The following is a 16,693-nucleotide window of genomic DNA, read 5'->3' as shown; positions in this document are numbered from 1 at the left end:
TTATTGTTGTCTTTGTAGGCAGCTGAAAGCATGGTCGCCAATGGTGGAGCAATGACTTACATCGGGTCCTGGTATTAATATACAGGAAACTGCTGCAAGCAAACTCAGGACAAAAATCAAAGGGGCATTAACGAAGAAACTTCATGTGGTTTTTTAAAAACAATTTCTTTGAACACTTTTGTTTATTGGTTGTAAAAACATTGGAGATACTTGAAGGGAAAAAAGTTGCAGGGCTATGGGGAAAGAGTGGGACTAATTGGACAGCTCTTTCAAAGAGCCGGCACAGGCACGATGGGCCGAATGGCCTCATCCTGTGATGTATCTACTATGATAGATGGGGAAAAGAGTGCTGTTCGACTGACCGTCAGGAATCATTCAATCGGGTAACGAAGAGTCTGTTGGCTTTCGGATTGGCTCGGGAAGGCGGGACACCGCGAGGACAGAGGCTTTCTTGCCCGTGACCCCATCGTTTTGGTATTTTATTCCCCCCCTCTCCCCCCCCCGCCCCCAGAAACCTTGGCTGCCTTTTTATGATCAATACTCTCTATGTGAGATGCAAATCGGGTCTCCACTCACCTCTGTGTCCAACAAACACCATTCGAAGGTTCCAGCTTTCATCCCATATTTTAATATTCCCATCCCGGGAGGAAGTTACCACACTTTTCAGCGTTTCAAAGAGGGTGATGCCTGTGATTTTCCTAAATGGGGATATTACAAAGGGTCTGTCATTGTGAGAAAGTCCAGCCCCTGGGAACACACTGCAGAATAATCAGAGACCGAGGCTCGGTTTCACAGGTTTTATTTTTATTCATTCTGTGGGCGTCGCTGGCGAGGCCGGCATTTATTGCCCATCACTGGTTGCCCCTTGAGAAGGTGGTGGTGAGCCGCCTTCTTGAACCGCTGCAGTCCGTGTGGTGAAGGTTCTCCCACGGTGCTGCTTTGTAGCGGTTTTGATACAACGGAATGTCTTGCTCGGCCACTTCAGAGGGCAGTTGAGAGTCAAACACGTTGGCCTGGGACTGAATTCACACATTATAGAATCTTACAACACAGAAGGAGGCCATTCGGCCCATCGTGCCTGTGACGGCTCTTTGAAAGAGCTATCCAATTAGTCCCACTCCCCTGCCCTTTCCCCACAGCCCTGCAAATTTCTCCTTTTCAAGTATTTATCCAATTCCCTTTTGAAAGTTATTATTGAATCTGCTTCCACCGCCCTTTCAGGCAGTGAATTCCAGATCATAACAACTCGCTGCGTAAAAAAATTCTCCTCATCTCCCCTCTGGTTCTTTTGCCGATCACCTTAAATCTCTGGTTACTGACCCTCCTGCCACTGGAAACAGTTTCTCCTCATCTAGGACAGCACCACCCAGCTGATCTCCCCCGAGACGTTGTGCATCTGGGAGCTGGCTGCGTGTCTGGGAGCTGGCTGCGTGTCTGGGAGCTGGCTGCGTGTCTGGGAGCTGGCTGCGTGTCTGGGAGTTGGCTGCGTGTCTGGGAGTTGACTGTGCGTTTGGGAGCTGGCTGTGTGTCTGTGTCTGGGAACCGGCTGTATGTCTGGGAGTTGACTCTGTGTCTGGGGGCTGGGTGTGTGTCTGGGGGCTGGGTGTGTGTCTGGGAGCTGGGTGTGTGTCTGGGTGTAGGTGCGTGTCTTGGGAGCTGGCTGTGTGTCTGGGTGTGGGTGCGTGTCTTGGGAGCTGGTTGCGTCTGGTTGCTGGCTGTCTGCCTATCCGTTCGGCTTCAGGTCAGACGGATAAAGAAGGGAATAAAATCTACAGATAAAAGAGTGTTGCTGCAACAACAGTCAAGAATTACATCACAGAAACAGGCCATTCGGCCCGACAGGTCCATGCCGGTGTTTATGTTCCACACGAGCCTCCTCCCTCCCTACATCATCTCACCGTATCAGCATATCCTTCTATTCCTTTCTCCCTCATGTGGTTATCTAGCTTCCCCTTAAATGTATCTGTGTTATTCGCCTCAACTATTCCCTGTGGGAGTGAGTTCCACATTCTCACCGATGCCCTCCGCCACTTTACCAGTTTCCAGTTCCCCGACCCTAGCCATCTCCTTTTCACCATGGACGTCCAGTCCCTCTACACCTCCATCCCCCACCAGGACGGCCTGCGGGCCCTCCACTTCTTCCTTGAACGGAGGCCCAACCAGTCCCCATCCGCCACCACCCTCCTCCGCCTGGCTCAACTTGTTCTTACCTTGAACAACTTCTCCTTTGATTCCACTCACTTCCTCCAAATAAAAGGTGTTGCTATGGGAACCCATATGGGTCCGAGCTCTGCCTGCCTTTTTGTGGGATACGTGGAACATTCCTTGTTCCAGTCCTACTCCGGTCCCCTCCCTCACCTCTTTCTCCGGTACATTGATGATTGTATCGATGCTGTTTCCTGCTCTCGCCCCAAACTGGAAAATTTCATCAACTTTGCTTCCAATTTCCACCCTTCCCTCGCCCTCACATGGTCCATCTCCAACTCTTCCCTTCCCTTCCTCGACTTCTCTATCTCCATTTCTGGGGATAGGCTGTCAACCAATAGCTACCTTGATTACACTTCCTCTCACCCTGCTTCCTGTACGGACTCTATTCCCTTCTCCCAGTTTCTCCGTCTCCGTCACATCTGTTCTGACGATGCCACCTTCCACACCAGTGCTTCTGATATGTCTTCCTTTTTCCTCAACCGAGGATTCCCCTCCACTGTAGTTGACAGGGCCCTCGACCGTGTCCGTCCTATTTCCCGCACTTACCTAAGAAAGGATATACTTGCGATGGAGGGAGTGCAGCGAAGGTTCACCAGACTGATTCCTGGGATGGCAGGACTGTCGTATGAGGAGAGATTGGGTCGACTCGGCCTGTATTCACTCGAGTTTAGAAGAATGAGAGGGGATCTCATTGAAACATATAAAATTCTGACAGGGCTCGACAGAGTGGATGCAGGGAGGATGTTTCCCCTGGCTGGGGGATCCAGAACGAGGGGTCACAGTCTCAGGATACGGGGTAGGACATTTAGGACTGAGATGAGGAGAAGTTTCTTCACTCAGTGGGTGGTGAACCTGTGGAATTCTCTACCACAGAAGGCTGTGGAGGCCAAGTCAATGAATATATTTAAGAAGGAACTGGATAGATTTCTAGACACAAAAGGCATCAAGGGGTATGGGGAGAGAGCGGGAATATGGAATTGAGATAGAGGATCAACCATGATCATATTGTAAACAATTTTACAACACCAAGTTATAGTCCAACAAATTTATTTTAAATTCCACAAGCTTTCGGAGGCTACCTCCTTCCTCAGGTGAATGGTGTGGAAATGGAATTTTCGAATCCTTCCCATTTGAAAATCACAGAACAATGCCTGGTGATTACTGCCCGTTGCCAAGGCAATCACAGTGAGCAGACAGAGAGGTGTCACCTAAAAAGGCCACCGAATAAACAAATCCCCCAAAAAAAAAGAGAGAGAGAGAGAAGGAAGACAGTCAATGACCCGTTATATTAAAAACAGATAACATTTGTTCGCTGGTGGGGTAACGTGTAGTGTGACATGAACCCAAGATCCCGGTTGAGGCCGTCCTCATGGGTGCGGAACTTGGCTGTCAATTTCTGCTCGACGATTTTGCGTTGTCGTGTGTCTCGAAGGCCGCCTTGGAGTATGCTTACCCGAAGGTCGGTGGCTGAATGTCCATGACTGCTGAAGTGTTCCCCGACAGGGAGAGAACCCTCCTGTTTGGCGATTGTTGCGCGGTGTCCGTTCATCCGTTGTCGCAGCGTCTGCATGGTCTCGCCAATGTACCATGCTCTGGGGCATCCTTTCCTGCAACGTATGAGGTAGACAACGTTGGCTGAGTCACAGGAGTATGAACCGTGCACCTGGTGGGTGGTGTCCTCTCATGTGATGGTGGTATCTGTGTCGATGATCTGGCATGTCTTGCAGAGGTTACCGTGGCAGGGTTGTGTGGTGTCGTGGACGCTGTTCTCCTGAAAGCTGGGTAATTTGCTGCGAACGATGGTTTGTTTGAGGTTGGGTGGCTGTTTAAAGGCGAGTAGTGGAGGTGTGGGGATGGCCATAGCGAGGTGTTCGTCATCATTGATGACATGTTGAAGGCTGCGGAGAACATGGCGTAGTTTCTCCGCTCCGGGGAAGGACTGGACGACGAAGGGTACTCTGTTGGTTGCGTCCCGTGTTAGTCTTCTGAGGAGGTCTACGCGATTTTTCGCTGTGGCCCGTCGGAACTGTCGATCGATGAGTTGAGCATCATATCCCGTTCTTACTAGGGCGTCTTTCAGCGTCTGTAGGTGTCCATCGCGTTCCTCCTCGTCTGAGCAGACCCTGTGTATTCGCAGGTCCTGTCCATAGGGGATGGCCTCTTTGACGTGGTTAGGGTGGAAGCTGGAAAAGTGGAGCATCATGAGGTTGTCCGTGGGCTTGCGGTAGAGTGAGGTGCTGAGGTAGACGGGCACCTCAGCACCTCACTCTACCGCAAGCCCACGGACAACCTCACGATGCTCCACTTTTCCAGCTTCCACCCTAACCACGTCAAAGAGGCCATCCCCTATGGACAGGCCCTGCGAATACACAGGGTCTGCTCAGACGAGGAGGAACGCGATGGACACCTACAGACGCTGAAAGACGCCCTAGTAAGAACGGGATATGATGCTCAACTCATCGATCGACAGTTCCGACGGGCCACAGCGAAAAATCGCGTAGACCTCCTCAGAAGACTAACACGGGACGCAACCAACAGAGTACCCTTCGTCGTCCAGTCCTTCCCCGGAGCGGAGAAACTACGCCATGTTCTCCGCAGCCTTCAACGTGTCATCAATGATGACGAACACCTCGCTATGGCCATCCCCACACCTCCACTACTCGCCTTTAAACAGCCACCCAACCTCAAACAAACCATCGTTCGCAGCAAATTACCCAGCTTTCAGGAGAACAGCGTCCACGACACCACACAACCCTGCCACGGTAACCTCTGCAAGACATGCCAGATCATCGACACAGATACCACCATCACACGAGAGGACACCACCCACCAGGTGCACGGTTCATACTCCTGTGACTCGGCCAACGTTGTCTACCTCATACGTTGCAGGAAAGGATGCCCCAGAGCATGGTAAATTGGCGAGACCATGCAGACGCTGCGACAACGGATGAACGGACACCGCGCAACAATCGCCAAACAGGAGGGTTCTCTCCCTGTCGGGGAACACTTCAGCAGTCATGGACATTCAGCCACCGACCTTCGGGTAAGCATACTCCAAGGCGGCCTTCGAGACACACGACAACGCAAAATCGTCGAGCAGAAATTGATAGCCAAGTTCCGCACCCATGAGGACGGCCTCAACCGGGATCTTGGGTTCATGTCACACTACACGTTACCCCACCAGCGAACAAATGTTATCTGTTTTTAATATAACGGGTCATTGACTGTCTTCCTTCTCTCTCTCTCTCTTTTTTTTTGGGGGTTTGTATATTCAGTGGCCTTTTAGGTGACACCTCTCTGTCTGCTCACTGTGATTGCCTTGGCAACGGGCAGTAATCACCAGGCATTGTTCTGTGATTTTCAAATGCGTAGGATTCGAAAATTCCATTTCCACACCATTCACCTGAGGAAGGAGGAAGCCTCCGAAAGCTTGTGAAATTTAAAATAAATTTGTTGGACTATAACTTGGTGTTGTAAAATTGTTTACAATTGTCAACCCCAGTCCATCACCGGCATCTCCACATCATGATCATATTGAATGGTGGAGCAGGCTCGAAGGGCCAAATGGCCTACTCCTGCTCCTATGTTCTATGTTTCTACTCTCACCCCTTCCCCTCCGTCCCAGAACCATGATAGGGTCCCCCATGTTCCCACCATCCACCCCACCAGCCTCCACATTCAATGGATCATCCTCCGCCATTTCCGCCACCTCCAGCGCGATCCCATCACCAAACACATCTTCCCCTCCCCTCCCCTTTCAGCATTCTAAAGGGACCATTCCCTCCCCGACACCCTGGTCCACTCTTCCATCACCCCCAACACCCGCTCTCCTCCCCACGGCACCTTCCTGTGCGAGCACAGGAGATGCAACACCTGCCCCTTCACCTCCTCCCTTCCCACCGTCCAGGGCCCCAAACACTCCTTCCAGGTGAAACAGAGGTTAACTTGTACTTCTTTCAATTCACTGTACTGTATTTGCTGCACACAATGTGGTCTCCTCTACACTGGGGAGACCAAACGCAGATTGGGAGATCGCTTTGCTGAATACCTCCGCTCTGTCCGCAAGCATGACCCTGACCTGCCGATCGCTTTCCATTTTAATTCCCTGTCACACTCCCTCTCTGTCCTCGGCCTCTTACACTGTTCCAATGAAGCTCGAGGAACAGCACCTCATCTTTCGTTTACACACTTTACAACCTTCCGGACTCAATAACTTCAGATCATAACCATTGCTCCCATTTTTTCGGACAGCAGGTGCTGGTAATGGTTCTGCTGTCGCCATTTACAGCTCCTCTAGACCCAACTTTTGTTTCTTTACCTGTCCCATTCCCACCCTCCTTGCCTTGCACCATCATCCCTTTTGTCATTTAATCACTCCTGCCCTCCACCCTATCACAGTCCTTCCTTTTTGTTCTTTCCTCCTCCCTTTCCCTGGCTCTGTATTTCTTAAACATCTTCCAGTTCTGACGAAGGGTCATCGACCTGAAACGTTAACTCTGTTTCTCTCTCCACAGGTGCTGCCTCACTTGCTGAGCTTTTCCAGCATTTTATATTTTTATTCCACATTCTAACCGCTCTCTGGGTAAAGACGTTTCTCCTGAATTCCCTATTTTGTTTATTAGTTATCTTATATTTATGGCCCCTAGTTCTGGTCTCCCCCACAAGTGGAAACATCTTCTCTATGTCTACCAAACCCTTTCATAATCTGTCAGGTCACCCCTCAGTCTTGTCTTTTCTAAAGAAAAGAGTCCCAGCCTGTTCAGCCTTTCCTGAGAGGATTTACTTATCAGTTCTTGATCGGCAGCCCATCCACCACCTTAAATATCCACTCCCTCCATCACCGACGCACCATGGCTACAGTGTGCACTATCTTCAGAATACACTGCAACAACTCGCCGAGGATTCTTCGACAGCACCTCCCAAACCCGTGACCTCTATCACCTAGAAGAAAAGTGGCAAATGGAATTCAATCCAGAGAAGTGTGAGGTAATGCATTTGGGGAGAGCAAACAAGGCAAGGGAATACACAATAAATGGGAGGATACTGAGAGGTGTAGAGGAAGTGAGGGACCTTGGAGTGCATGTCCACAGATCCCTGAAGGTAGCAGGACAGGTCGATAAGGTGGTTAAAAAGGCATACGGGATACTTTCCTTTATTAGCCGAGGCATAGAATATAAGAGCAGGGATGTTATGCTGGAACTGTATAAAACACTAGTTAGGCCACAGCTTGAGTACTGGGTACAGTTCTGGTCACCACATTACAGGAAGGATGTGATTGCACTAGAGAGGGTGCAGGGTAGATTTACGAGGATGTGGCCAGGACATGATGACAGATTGGATAGGCTGGGGTTGTTTTCTTTGGAACAGAGGAGGCTGAGGGGTGATTTAATTGAGGTGTATAAAATTATGAGGGGCCTCAATAGAGTGGATAGGAAGGACCTATTTCCCTTAGCGGAGGGGTCAATAACCAGGGGGCATAGATTTAAAGTGATTGGTAGAAGGATTAGAGGGGAGCTGAGGAGAATTTTTTTCCCCCAGAGGGTGATGGGGGTCTGGAACTCACTGCCTGAGAGGGTGGGAGAGGCAGAAACCCTCAACTCATTTAAAAAGTACCTGGATGTGCACCTGAAGAGCCGTGACCTGCAGGGCTACGGACCAAGTGCGGGGAAGTGGGATTAGGCTGGGGGGCTCATTTTCAGCCAGCACGGACACGATGGGTTGAAAGGCCTCCTTCTGTGCCGTAAATTTCTATGATTCTATGATTCTAGAAGGACAAGGTGGGAACACCATCACCTCCAAGTTCCCCTCCAAATCACACACCATCCTGACTGGAAACATATCGGCCGTTCCTTCATCGTCGCTGGGTCAAAATCCTGGAACACCCGACCGAACTGTGGGAGAACCGTCACCACACGGACTGCAGCGGTTCAAGAAGAAGGCGGCTCACCACCACCTTCTCGAGGGCAATTAGGGATGGGCAATAAATGCCGGCAGCGACGCCCACATCCCATGAACGAATTAAAAATAAAAACATACCCTCCGGAAAAACACCTTTCCGAGTCATCGCAGAGCGTTACCTGAGGTGCAGTTGCTTCTCATAGGTAAGCACGGTCCCCTTGGGCAGGTCGATGACGGCGATGCCAGTCCCGCACACCGCGTAGCAGCGCTGGGCGCGCACCGGGGCCAAGGAAGGGGCCGGGACCCTCTCCAGCGCCAGCTGGGTGAAGACGTCCGCCTTCGTCAGCCCCTTGGAGATGGTGCTGTCACAGATCAGGTCCCGGCAGCCGATGTAGAAGTGCCAGGAGCAGATGTTACCAACCCCGGCCGTGACGATCTCGTTCAGGTCCTCGTTGTAGAGGCAGCAGGTGATGCTCTGCCGGGACCGGTTCGTGGAGATGGTCTGGAAGTCGGCGCTCAACACCTTGAGCTGGGGGCAGGCGTTCCAGGCCACGTACTGGTTGACCCGCCGTGCGTACACCAAGCCCTCCAGGGGATCGGGCAGGGTGAACTCTTGCATCTTGCGCCCGTCGCAGTGGTAGATGCAGACGCCCGTCTTGGAGACCATGCAGACGTACTCCTTGGTGGCCACGTTGAAGATCACGTGGTGGATGGCCTTCTTGAAGTTCACGCGCTGCACGTGATGGATTCCGTGCTGCAGGTCCAGCGGCTTCCAATCGGACCTCTTTATCTGGAAGGGTACAGAGAATCGGAGACATGTACAACAGCGAGTTACACAGAATGTACAGCACGGAGACAGGCCGTTCGGCCCCACATGGTCCATGCCGGTGTTTATGCTCCACACGAGCCTCCTCCCTCTCCACTGCATCTCACCCTATCAGCATATCCTTGTATTACTTTCTCCCTCCTGTGTTTATCGAGCTTCCCCTTAAATGCATCCACGGTATTTGCCTCAACTACTCCTTGTGGAAGTGAGTTCCACATTCCCGCCATTCTTCGGCACGGACACAATGGGCCAAATGGCCTCCTTCTGTGCCGTATCTTTCTATGATAAAAAAGATTCTCCTGAATTCCCTATTGGATTTATTAGTGACTATCTTATATTTATGGCCCCTAGTTCTGGTCTCCCCCACAAGTGGAAACATCATCTCCACGTCTACTCTATCAAACCCTTTCATTCTCTTAAAGACCTCTATTGTGTCACACCTCAGTCTTTCTCTTTTCTAGACAAAAGAGCCCCAGCCTGTTCAATCTTTTCTGATAGGTATAACCTCTCAGTTCCGATATCATCCTTGTAAATCTTTTTTGCACCTCCTCCAGTGCCTCTATATCCCTTTTATAATATGGAGACCAGAACTGTTCTCAATACTCCAAGTGTGGTCTAACCAAGGTTCTATACAGGTTTAACATAACTTCTCTGCTTTTCAATTCTATCCCTCTAGGAATGAACCCCAGTGCTTGGTTTGTATTTTTTAGGGTCTTATTAACCTGCGTTGCTACTTTTAATGATTTGTGAATGTGTACCCCCAGGTCCCTTTGCTCCTTGCATTTATATAGCGCCCTTCACAGCAGGGTTATCGGGCAAAATTTGATACTGAGCCAAATAAGGAGATATTAGGACAGGGAGGTCAAAGAGTTAGGTTTTAAGGAGCATCTTAAAGGAGGAGAGAGAGGTAGAGAGACAGAGAGGTTTAGGGAGGGAATTCCAGAGCTTAGGGCCGAGGCAGCTGAAGGCACGGCCGCCAAGGGCTGTGGATGCTCAGTCGCTGAGTATATTCAATACTGAGATCAATAGATTTTTGGACTCCAAAGGGATCAAGGGATATGGGGATAGGGCGGGAAAGTGGAGTTGAGGTCGAAGATCAGCCATGATCTGATTGAATGGTAGAGCAGGCTCGAGGGGCCGTAATGGCCTACTCCTGCTCCTATTTCTTATGTTCTTATGTTCAATGGTGGAGCAAAATAAGTGAGGGATGCACAAGATGCCAGAATTGAAGGAGAGCAGAGATCTCGGGGGGTTGTAGGGCTGGAGGGGGTTACAGAGATAGGGAGGGGGCGAGGCCATGGAGGGATTTGAAAACAAGGATGAGAATTTTAAAATCGAGGCGTTCCCGGACCGGGAGCCAATGTAGGTCAGCGAGCACAGGGGGGTGATGGGTGAACGGGACTTGGTGCGAGTTAGGATACGGGCGGCAGAGTTTTGGATGAGCTCAAGTTTACGGAGGGTGGGAGATGGGAGGCCGGCCAGGAGAGCATTGGAATAGTCCATTCTGGGGGTAACAAAGGCATGGATGAGGGTTTCAGCATCAGATGAGCTGAGGCAGGGGCGGAGACAGGCGATGTTATGGAAGTAGGCGGTCTTGGTGACGGAGCGGATATGCGGTCGGAAGCTCATCTCAGGGTCAAACAGGACACCGAGGTTGCAAACAGTCTATTTCAGCCTCAGACAGTGGCCAGGGAGAGGGATGGAGGCTGAGGAACGGACTATGCGGCGAGAAACCAAGGCAATGGCTTTGGTCAATCTAATATTTAATTGGAGGAAATTTCTGCTCACCCAGTACTGAATGTCGGACAAGCAGTGTGACAAATCAGAGACGGTGGGCGGGTCGATTTCCTCCAATCAAATATTGGAACAGTTGGTAAGAGCTACAAAATGGGAACATGAAAAGAAACTTGCAAGGGACATCACGATCAACACAAAACATTTTTCCATTCTATTAGGTAAAGGAGGGTGGTCAAGAGCAATGCGGGCCCTTTAAAAACTGATAATGGTGATATTGTAAATGAAAATAAGGAAATGGCGGCCATGTAAAATAATTAGTTTGTGTCAGAATGTACAGTAGAGGAAGAGGAAACCACGGAGACCACTCTGGCCCCGATTAACGTCATACTTATTATACAGTAGGTGATATGCTCATACAAGAGGAATGTGCTGTATAACATTAATCCTAGTAACTGAGTTAGTATCTTACTTAGAAAGAAAGACTTGCATTTCCATGGCGCCTTTCACAACCTCAGGACGTCCAAAGCCAATGAAGTACTTTAGAAGTGTAGTCACTGTTGTAATGTAGGAAACGTGGCAGCCAATTTGGTGGAGTGGGAACTTTTGAGTGAGATTTCTGACTTGGGGACAGTTTTATGCGGTGGCTCAGCGCTCACTCGACTCACCGGGGCTGGAACTGCTGAATTCATTTCACGTACAGGCAGAAGAGACTTGCGTCCCACTGGTCTGTTCAGCGGCTTTGTACCCGCATCTCAGGAGGAGGCCATTCAAGCCCTCGAGCCTGTTCCGCCATTCAATGAGATTATGGCTGATCTGTATCCATACTCCGTCCACCCGCCTTGGCTCCATATCCCTTAATGCCCTGGCTCTGATTTTAAGGTTATGCCCCCCTTGTCCTGGACTCCCCCATCAGTGGAAAAAGTATCTCTCCATCTACCCTATCAATTCCTTTCAAACTCCTGAAAACCTCAAATCAAATCACCCCAAAACTTCGATATTCCAGAGGTGAAAGGCCAGTAACTGCACCACCCGTGTTGTATGAAAAGCCAATGAACGCATTGTACCTTTTCTACTGATTCGTGAACCACCGTTCTCAGAATGGACCACATCCGCTGAGCTTTACTCTCCAAGCTCTCGTGATTTTCAGCCAGGTTTGGGTCGGCCGGAGGTTGGAGTGAATGGCTGGTCTCGTCCAGGGCTTGAAAAGAGATTACAGGAAAGTATTCAAAACTAAAAAAAACGTAAAAGGTCTCTTTAAAAGACAATTTGGGGGAGAACTGAGCATCACAGTGAGTGAGAGGAAGAGAAAGAACTTGCGTTTCTATAGTGCCTTTCGTGACCTCAGGATGTCCCAAAGCGCTTCACAGCCAATGGAGTGTAGTCACTGTTGTAATGTAGGAAAGTTAGACACTATCCCAACGGGTTCACTAATGTCCCAGCTATAAAAAACCCTGGTTAGACCGCACCCGGAGTACTGTGAGCAGTTCTGGGCACCGCACCTTCGGAAGGACATATTGGCCTTGGAGGGAGTGCAGCGTAGGTTTACTAGAATGATACCCGGACTTCAAGGGTTAAGTTACGAGGAGAGATTACACAAATTGGGGTTGTATTCTCTAGAGTTTCGAAGGTTAAGGGGTGATCTGATCGAAGTTTATAAGATATTTAGGGGAACGGATAGGGTGGATAGAGAGAAACTATTTCCGCTGGTTGGGGATTCTAGGAGTAGGGGGCACAGTCTAAAAATTAGAGCCAGACCTTTCAGGAGTGAGATTAGAAAACATTTCTACACACAAAGGGCGGTAGAAGTTTGGAACTCTCTTCCGCAAACGGCAATTGATACTAGCTCAATTACTAAATTTAAATCTGAGATAGATAGCTTTTTGGCAACCAAAGGTATTAAGGGATATGGGCCAAAGGCAGGTATATGGAGTTAGATCACAGATCTGCCATGATCTTATAAAATGGCAGAGCAGGCACGAGGGGCTGAATGGCCTACTCCTGTTCCTATGTTCCTATGTCCTTTAGGGAAGGAAACCTGTTGTCCTTACCCAGCCTGGGCCCGGCTGCATATAGTGAAACCACTAGTCCCGAGCAGAATGGAGAGAATTGAGTAATTCTGCCGTCAATCACGTCTGGAGACCACACTGCTGCAAGTGACAGGGAATGATTTTACACGCATAATTTGTGTTATGTAACTATCCTCCACTCAGTAATTTTTGCTGGAGGAATAATCCTGCTTTTATCGGGAGACTTTGCTGTAATTTCGGTCATGAGTTCTGTTTGCTGCAGTTTGGAGAGACTCTGTTTAAATAGACTCTGTTTGATGTAAAATAGACTCTGTTTGATGTAAGCCCCGCCCCCACCTCCAACTCACTGGCTGACACAGTGATGTCAAAACTCAAAAAAAACAATATTGATGAACCAAAAATACAAAATACAAAATACTGCAGACACTGGAAATCTGAAACATGAACAGAAAAAAATGTTGGGACCACTCAGCAGGTCAGACACAGCGTCTGTAGAGAGGAAAGTTGCTTAACCTCTCATCAGTGAAGGAGTGTGCCTGAAACGCAACAGTTTCCCTTCTTTGCAGATGCAGTGGCCTGACCAGCTGAGCCTATCCTTTCACCACTGGGACCCAGCCTTGTCTGTTAGTTTCCCTGAGTGGGCAACAGAAATCCTCCCCCAGCCTCGGGAGCGCTAGCTTCCAATCAACTCGACCGGGAGCTGAAGAGGCTGGGAGTGTTGAGTGAGAAGCCAGCCTGGTCAGGGAACGTCAGACGGAAGTGTGGGGGAGGGATGGGGATATCGGAGACAGTCTGACCCTCCCCTTCTAAGCTGGACTGTCCAGGAATAGTGCCAAACCACAGTGCATTGTGGGGAGAGCAACATTCCCTCAGTACTGACCCTCCGACAGTGCAGCGCTCCCTCAGTACTGACCCTCCGACAATGCAGCGCTCCCTCAGTACTGACCCTCCGACAGTGCAGCGCTCCCTCAGTACTGACCCTCCGACACTGCAGCGCTCCCTCAGAACTGACCCTCCGACAGTGTGGCGCTCCCTCAGTACTGACCCTCCGACAGTGCAGCGCTCCCTCAGTACTGACCCTCCGACAGTGCGGCGCTCCCTCAGTACTGACCCTCCGACAGTGCGGCGCTCCCTCAGTACTGACCCTCCGACAGTGCGGCGCTCCCTCAGTACTGACCCTCCGACAGTGCGGCGCTCCCTCAGTACTGACCCTCCGACAGTGCGGCGCTCCCTCAGTACTGACCCTCCGACAGTGCGGCGCTCCCTCAGTACTGACCCTCCGACAGTGCGGCGTTCCCTCAGTACTGACCCTCCGACAGTGCGGCGCTCCCTCAGTACTGACCCTCCGACAGTGCGGCGCTCCCTCAGTACTGACCCTCCGACAGTGCAGCGCTCCCTCAGTACTGACCCTCCGACAGTGCAGCACTCCCTCAGTACTGACCCTCCGACAGTGTGACTTGAAGCCACGACCTTCTGACTCAAAGGCGAGACTGCGACCCACTGAGCCACCTAACCAAATGATTAATGAACCAAATGAGCCAGGTTCCCAGACACAGAACTGACCGATTAACAGACTCACCCTCTTGGTTCAGCGTTTCCACAGATTCCATGGTGCCCGCTGTTCAGTGCGTTAATGTGAGAACAGATTGTATCCACCGTCTCCTCGCAGCATGCTTGTCCCTGCCAAAGGAAGACAAGATCAGCACGCAGCCCAACCCTGTCGACTGACCGGATCACATGCCTTGTATTTATTTATTTTTTTGCTTAATCTGTTCTGTTTCTCCTGGCTCCTCGTTGTTTGTTCCTATGTTCTTGACCAAGGAAAAGATAACCAGGGAAAAAAGCGAGTTACGAGTCCGGAATGAAATTTTAGATAATGTCACAAGTCCGAATTACAGCCTTAAACTCACTTCATATCACCAGTTCACTGTATCAAATCATAGAAAGGTTACAGCACGGAAGGCGGCCATTCGGCCCATTGAGTCCGTGCCGACTCTATGCAAGAGAAATCCAGCTAGTCCCACTCTCCCGCCCTATAACCGTAGCCCTGCAAATTTTTTCCTTTCAAGTACTTATCCAGTTCCCTTTTGAAGGCCATGATTGAATCTGCCTCCACCACCCCCTCGGGCAGTGCATTCCAGATGCTAACCACTCGCTGTGTAAAAAGGTTTTTCCTCATGTCACCTTTGCTTCTTTTGCCAATCACCTTAAATCTGTGTCCTCTGGTTCTTGACCCTTCTGCCAATGGGAACAGTTTCTCTCTATCTACTCTGTCTAGACCCTCAGAGTAGTTTTAATAAGTTGAGAATGACCGAGAAAGGCTATTGTGATTCCTATCACAGCGAGGAACACAGGAACAGGAGTAGGTCATGTTGCATAGGACTCCTGACCTTATTAGTTGGCAATCCCCTTTTTCCCCATTTCCTCCATGATTTACCCCCTCCCTCCCTGCCTTCCCAAACACTGGGGCAGGATTCCATGGGGATTTCTAGTTCTGCGGCCAGGGGCAGTCTGGCTATCCCAAAAGGGCGTGGGATTCTCAAGGAAAAGAGGGATAAACACAGCGCTATGGGAACATGCATGGGTTCACTGGGGAAACCCTCCCTCCCACCCCCGATTTCACTCATGACCCGTCCGACCCTGACTGCAGCCCCTCTCTGGTGCCTTGCCTAACTGGTCACGTCTTCCGCAAACCGCAAACCCGCTCAGTCCGCTGGGCCTCTGGTCATTTTTTAAACCAGAATCTGCCTCCGTCGCTCCCACTACTTGGCAGACCTGGGATTGGAAATGAAAAAGGAAAAGAGGAATGTAAAACAATAGAAGGAGAAAGGGACGGAGAGATCGAAGGAGGAATGAGTGGACCCCCCAACTCCTTTTAACCCCTCATTAATCAGTCCCTAACCTCTAAAAATCTTGTCATTAGCCAATCATCAATCAATCCCCAACCTACCTTCTTTGTAACGTTTCACTAACCAGTGTCTAGCATCTCAGCAACTAGTCTTTAACTGGTTAGTAACTAATCCCAAAACTCATTAAATGGTCCCAACCTCTCAAAACTAGTCAATAACCATGTTACTAACTTCTCCCCGATTTACCATTAACTAATATCAGCTTCTCAAAGAGTCTCTATTTATTGCTACCCTCTCACTAAGCAGACACTAACCAAACAATCATCTATTGACCTTCTCAGCAACTTCTCACTAACCAGCCCCTGGTCTCTCAATAATTAGTCTTTAACTGGTTATTAACTATTCCCTAATTTCTCACTGTTTAACCAGTTAGTACTTTATCCCCAATTTCTCACTAACCTGTCCCTAGTCTCTCAGTAACTAGCATGTAATATCTTAATAGATCACTGAATCATTAACCAATCAATCCCCTCTTTATCTTCTCAGTAACCATTCACTAACCAGTCTCTAATTGGTTAGTAACCAAGCTCTAATCTCTCAGTAAACAGTCCTTAACCTATCAATAACTCGTGTTTAACTGGGTAGTAACAAATTCCTAAACTCTAACTGGTGCCTAGTCTCTTAATAATTAGTGTTTAATGGGTTAGTAACAAAATCCCTAATATCTTACTAACTAGTCCCTAGTTGCTCGATAAATAACTCAGAGGTTAGGGACCGGTTAGTCACTAATCCTTAACTTTACACTAATCCGTGCCTAGTACCGCAATAAGTAGCGTTCAACCAGTTAATAGCGAATTCGAATATCTCACTAACCAGTCCATCGCCCCTCAGTAACTAGTATTTAACAGACTAGTAACTAATCCACAGCTTCTCACTAGTGCCTAGTCTCTCAATAACTAGTCCCTAATCTCTCACTAACCATTGCCCAGCCTCTCATTTAACTAGTCTGCGATCTGTTACAGTCCTCTCACTGACCAGTCATTAACTAACCAATTCGCCGATCACCTTCTCAGTAACCAGTGTCTAACCTGTCGCTAACTAGTGCCCGCTGTCCCGGGTCTGGGGCCCAGTGCGCAGCCGCACTCCCG

General features: G+C 49.6%; 1 protein-coding gene across 1 annotated transcript; it reads right to left on the bottom strand.

The window, feature by feature from the left end:
• Positions 1-16,693, bottom strand: LOC137332576 (WD repeat-containing protein 97-like). The gene is made up of 6 exons (XM_067996508.1): positions 16,634-16,693; positions 14,276-14,376; positions 11,734-11,867; positions 8,286-8,896; positions 577-698; positions 1-92 (listed from the first exon to the last, which is right to left on the bottom strand). Exons 2-6 carry the CDS (start codon positions 14,304-14,306, stop codon positions 1-3), a joined length of 990 nt encoding a protein of 329 aa, XP_067852609.1. The 5' UTR covers positions 14,307-14,376; positions 16,634-16,693.

The sequence above is a fragment of the Heptranchias perlo genome, chromosome 2 (assembly GCF_035084215.1).
Source record: "Heptranchias perlo isolate sHepPer1 chromosome 2, sHepPer1.hap1, whole genome shotgun sequence".
NCBI lineage: Eukaryota > Metazoa > Chordata > Chondrichthyes > Hexanchiformes > Hexanchidae > Heptranchias > Heptranchias perlo.
The sequence above is the reverse complement of the archived record's forward strand: the minus strand, read 5'-3'. Positions and strand labels throughout refer to the sequence as shown.